The sequence below is a fragment of the Musca domestica genome, unplaced genomic scaffold (genome assembly GCF_030504385.1).
Source record: "Musca domestica strain aabys unplaced genomic scaffold, Musca_domestica.polishedcontigs.V.1.1 50, whole genome shotgun sequence".
NCBI classification, from domain to species: Eukaryota; Metazoa; Arthropoda; class Insecta; order Diptera; family Muscidae; genus Musca; species Musca domestica.
Window position 1 is genome coordinate 3,543,304 of NW_026712347.1, and position 5,476 is coordinate 3,548,779.

The window sequence follows — 5,476 nt, forward strand, 5'->3', positions numbered from 1 at the left end:
TTTCTACTTGTTTTTTTCTGACACATCACCATTGCTCTCCCTCATTTGATCACACAATAATTGGCTCTACAATTTGTCGTTTTTTTGTCATTTTATTGTTATTATTTGATATAAATTTAACTATTTTAGCAAACTGTCTAAACCATACATATTTTATAGAGACAAATACTTTAATATCCTTTGTGAGACAATAAATAGCAGATCAAGTTAAACTTTGTAAGCACAGCTTTCTATTAAATACAAAAGCAAGGCATATCTGTATACCTTGTAGAATATGTGTAAAATAAATTAAATTCCTTGTCGTCAAAATATAAATTAAATCAAAGTATGGGGATTAAAATGCAAATGAATCTATAGATCCCTCCCATCCCCACTCTCTCATGACCACTGCACTTTACATCAATTTCAGGGTTTCCATAGCTTGGGCAATGCGTTGAATTTCACTTTCAGATTGGGCCAATTTCTCAGTATTTGCTGTTTGGACTTCAGCAGGTACCTTTGTGGTATAATCACTGGCCGACATGGCTTGTTTGAGTTTTGTCACAGCTTGTTCCAATTGGGCTTGTTTCTTTTGTAGTTTGGCGATTTCTTTGTCGGCTTCAATGAGACCCTTTAGCAGAAGATGAACCTCACATTGACCGGAAACGGTAAGAATAGCGCAACCGGCTGGTGGTGTTTGATCAAATTCAATCTTGGAACAATATGATACAGTGGCCAAGTCACTGGCATATTTCTTGAGTATATCATTGGGTTGAGAGTCGGTACAAACAATGTAGGCTTCGGTCTTGGTTTTATTGGGCAAATTGTAGTCCGAGCGTGCGGAACGTATGATACGGGCAGCTTTTTGCATGAACTCCACATCCTTTTCGACTTGTTCATTGCGCCAATAGGTGTTGTCTAAAAAATCAATACTTAGTAATTTTTAAGCAATAGAAAATAAACGTTTTTCAACATACCAGGATATGATGTCACACATATACTTGGTGTACTATCAGCACGTGGCAATCGTTGATACAATTCTTCGGTAATGAAAGGCATAAATGGCGACAGCAACTTAAGTCCCAAATCCAAACAAGCAAACAATGTCTTGCGGGCAGCAACCTTCTGGTCATCGGTACCACTTTGGAATATGGGTTTCAAACATTCCAAATAAACATCACACAAATCGTATAACCAAAAGCTATAACAAGCTGTTGTAGCGGCAGCAAAGTCGTATTGTTCAAAACCATTATTGCAAGCTTCAACGGCCGCAGAGAGTCTGGACAAAATCCAAACATCCATATTATTTTCACTGCCATTCAGTTGGAAGTTGGAGGTGAATTTTTCATCTCCAGTGAAGTACATAAGGGCAAATTTGGTGGCATTCCACAGTTTGTTGCAGAAGAAACGATAACCCTGGACACGATTAATGTCCAAATTAATATCACGTGCCTGTGTAATGTAGGCGCACAAGGCGAAACGTAAAGCATCCGAACCACACTCGGGAATACCATTGGGGAAATCTTGTTTCTGGCCAGCCTTGGCTTTGTCAATTTCACGAGGATCCAAATTCGAATTAACCAATTGAGCATGCAATCCCTCCAGACTAATGCCTTTGATGACATCCATGGGATCAATAACATTACCCAAAGACTTAGACATCTTACGGCCATGGGCATCACGAACCATAGGATGCAAGTACACCTCCTTGAAGGGAAGTTTACCCAACAACTTCTGGCCAAAGAAGACCATACGAGCCACCCAGAAGAAGAGAATATCATGACCGGTTTCCAGCAAAGAAGTAGGATAGAATGCTTCCAAATCTGCTGTATTATCAGGCCAGCCAAATACAGAGAATGGGAACAGACCAGAACTGAACCAGGTGTCCAAAACATCTTCGTCTTGATTGAGGACAATTTTGCTAGCATCTACCTTGAAACGTTCAGCGGCCTTGGCCAATGCCTCTTCTTGTGAGCGGGCCACAATCCAATAGGCTTCATCATCAGACTAAAGGAGAGAAGAAAATATCACCCATTAATTATTGGACATTTATGATGCTAATAAATATTACCACTGCCAACTTTTGAAAAAGGAAGCATGAAAAAAGCAAATATTTAACACACATTTAAAAATTTAAATTTCCGAATCTTCAACTTACCGAACCAGCTGTAATTGAAGGATCATTAAATGTAACATAATATGCTGGGATACGGTGACCCCACCACAATTGACGGGACACACACCAATCACGAATGCCATCCATCCAGTGATACCAAGTCTTGGTATGGTGTTCAGGAATAATCTTAAGCTCACCAGAGCGTACAGCTTCTGTTGCCTTTTCAGCCATTTCCGAACATTTAACATACCACTGGGGTTTGATCATTGGCTCAACGACATCCTTGGAACGACTGCAGAATGGTACCACCATAGGATTGTTGACAGTTTCGCGATAGAGACCCAATTCCTTGAGCTTTTCCAAAATCTGTTTACGGCACACAAACCGTTTCATGCCTGTAAATTCACCATAATCACCAATAATGTAACCATCATCATTGAAGATGGTAATGAAAGGCAAATTGCAACGTTTTCCAACTTCATAATCGTTGGGATCATGGGCTGGGGTTATTTTGACGGCACCGGTACCAAAGTTCATATCAACAAATTCATCACATACAATGGGTAGACGACGGGCGCAGAATGGATGTTTAACGAATTTACCATGCAAACGCTTGTAACGTTCATCATTGGGATGGACAGCGACAGCGGTATCACCCAACATAGTCTCAATACGAGTTGTGGCCACAATAATCTCATCATCGGAATCTTCAACTTTGTAGGCAAATTTCACTAAAACACCAAATTCCACCTTTTCATCGTAGCCAGGAATGGAAAAGAATGTGCGACCGGGAATGTCAATTTTGTCCACTTCAATATCAGAAATAGCTGAACGTAAAGTGCATGACCAATTGACCAAGCGTGAACTACGATAAATGCTGCCGTCCTCGTGTAAACGAACAAAAGCTTCCGTAACTGCTTTGCACAATTTTGGATCCATGGTAAAGGCAACACGAGTCCAATCATAAGATGAACCCAAACATTTAAGTTGATCATAAATGCGAACACCCTTCTCACGTCTCCACTCCCAAATTTTCTCAATGAACTTTTCACGACCCAAATCGTGACGTGTTAGTTTTTGTTCACGCCAAAGGAGTTTTTCCACCACAACTTGAGTGGCAATGCCGGCATGATCACATCCGGGAACCCATAAGGTGGTTTTACCCTTCATACGATTGTAGCGTGTTATAGCATCTTCAATGGCGTTTGTAAGGGCATGACCCAAATGAAGAGAACCGGTAACATTGGGTGGGGGAATTACCATGACGAAGTTGCCTTTGGGATTCTTGTCTGAAATGCTAGAACGCTAAAAAGTAAAAAAGAAAAACTTTAGTCAAGTGGAAGCATTTTTAATTAGCTGAAAATATGTATTATAAGGAAAAAAATATACACAATTCAAAAATTATATACAAGCATATTCATAGGCGATTTAACATTTTTAAGATTTACCCAATGGCAAGAAATAAAGACCCAGTGACCATATTATCTCATTCGATATCGAACAAATTTCGATTGAAATGATTAATTTTAATGTAATTTAGAGTAAAAAAATATTGTTTTCGATATCTTTCAAGAGTTTGGCCCCCGTTCTTTGAACACTAGTATTATGTTTGTGGCCTGTTGATTTAATTAAAGGACATCCCATTGTTACCATTGGCACATCTGTGCGTTGTCCTTTTCTTGATTATTCTGGAGTATTCAACTTGGAACTAAACAAAAAAGTAATAATAAATTTCTATCTTACCCCATATTCAGGTGTGAAGAAACCTTGTTTTTCCCACCAGCTATACCACTGGGCCTCCACATAGCCAGGACTGTAGGCATCAGGCAATGGTCCACTGATATCTTTCATTTCTCCAGGGGCTGTGTTGGCTTTGTACACGGCAGCCTCTTTTGTTTCCTTTGCCTTTTTCTGAAATTCAAAATACCGCACATAATTAGATACGAATAACAACAACAAAAAGAGCTAAAGACAATTAAATAAAAATTGTTAAACTTTCACTGGATTTGTACAAAAACTTTTTTGATACAATTACGCTGTGTTTTTGTAGTTTTTTGTTCAATAACCAACAACAAACCATCATGCTACTAAGACATTCAATAAAGCACCTCTTACTTTTTCATGACAAGCACAAAACCCCCTTGGCCCTCCACAAGACAACCTCTCTTCATCCACACTTACTTTTTTCACTATAGGCATCGGTATCTTGTGTGTTGTACACTCATTCATGACATTTTCTAACCCCAATTCTTTCGTCATTGCACTAAATATTGCATCAGGAGCTTACCTCTGGTTTTTCTTTCTTCTCAGCGGCAGCTGGAGCAGCTGCTGCCTTCTTATCCAGCTTAGCTTGAAGTTTGGCCAATTTTTCAGCCTTTTTAGCTTCCTTTTCCAATTGCTTAGCTGTCTTTGGTGGCTCACCGTTAGCTGCGGCTGGAGCAGCACCTTCACCATTTACGGTAGTTTGTTGTTCCTCAGGCATGGTTATTTATCGGAAATTCCAACCACTGTGTGTAGTTTTAGTTATGTTTAATAATTTTTTTATGACCCAATGCAATTGGTTGGTGATGCAGTCCTATTGATAAACACTGGCCGAGAAATGTTGAAAACGTGTGCAATAGGGCTACGTAGGTCGACTAACGATCAAGGGACTTGGAGTTGAAAGATGTAAAAGTCGAAACCAACAGTTACCAGTGGTGAAAATCACAATGTCGACTTTTTGTAATCGATTTAGAAATCGTAGATTTTTGGGATATTATAGAGGAAACAATTGAAAAACTAGTAAATTCTTGCAGCTACTGACAAAGAGCACAAAATTTTGACATTGTTGTAGTTATGGGACAGACAATTAATTTTCATATGTGCCAACTATAGACGTGTTTTTAAAAGTTTTTATTTTTTAATCTATTTAAAGTACTTTTAGACTATATCAATTATATCACGTTAAAGACCATTATCTCCATTTCAGTGCTATTATATTCAGTTAATTGTTGGTCTGGGGTTACCTTTATTTCATTGTATCATGGATAAATGTTTTAAAAATATCAAATGTGATTTTAAGTCTGTTCCAGAACCTACAATATTTTACTATTTTTTGCAATTTTTTCCATATTATAAAGGGTAAATCGGAATATACCACTTATTTTTGGCGTTAAACGGGCGAAAATAGAATTTAGATGTCAATTTCCTGCAATATACTTAATGGCAATTCAGTTGCGGGATATAGTGAGATAAAAAAAACTGCAACAAAGTCAAACGCCATAATTTTACATTTTTTTTAATTTAATTGAATGAAAGCAAAAAATGTCGGAAATAGCATCAAATTTTAGAATAAGTTTAGATTTATGGCCTTCAAACGGCCAATTATGACCAATGAAACCG

At 38.1% G+C, this 5,476-nt stretch overlaps 1 protein-coding gene across 1 annotated transcript; it reads right to left on the reverse strand.

The window, feature by feature from the left end:
* Positions 1–207: 207 nt before the first annotated feature.
* LOC101896908 (valine--tRNA ligase) lies at positions 208–4,737 on the reverse strand. Its single transcript, XM_005176351.4, has 5 exons — positions 4,383–4,737; positions 3,839–4,006; positions 2,138–3,400; positions 957–1,986; positions 208–897 (listed from the first exon to the last, which is right to left on the reverse strand). Exons 1-5 carry the CDS (start codon positions 4,575–4,577, stop codon positions 395–397), a joined length of 3,159 nt encoding a protein of 1,052 aa, XP_005176408.1. The 5' UTR covers positions 4,578–4,737; the 3' UTR covers positions 208–394.
* Positions 4,738–5,476: the final 739 nt, after the last annotated feature.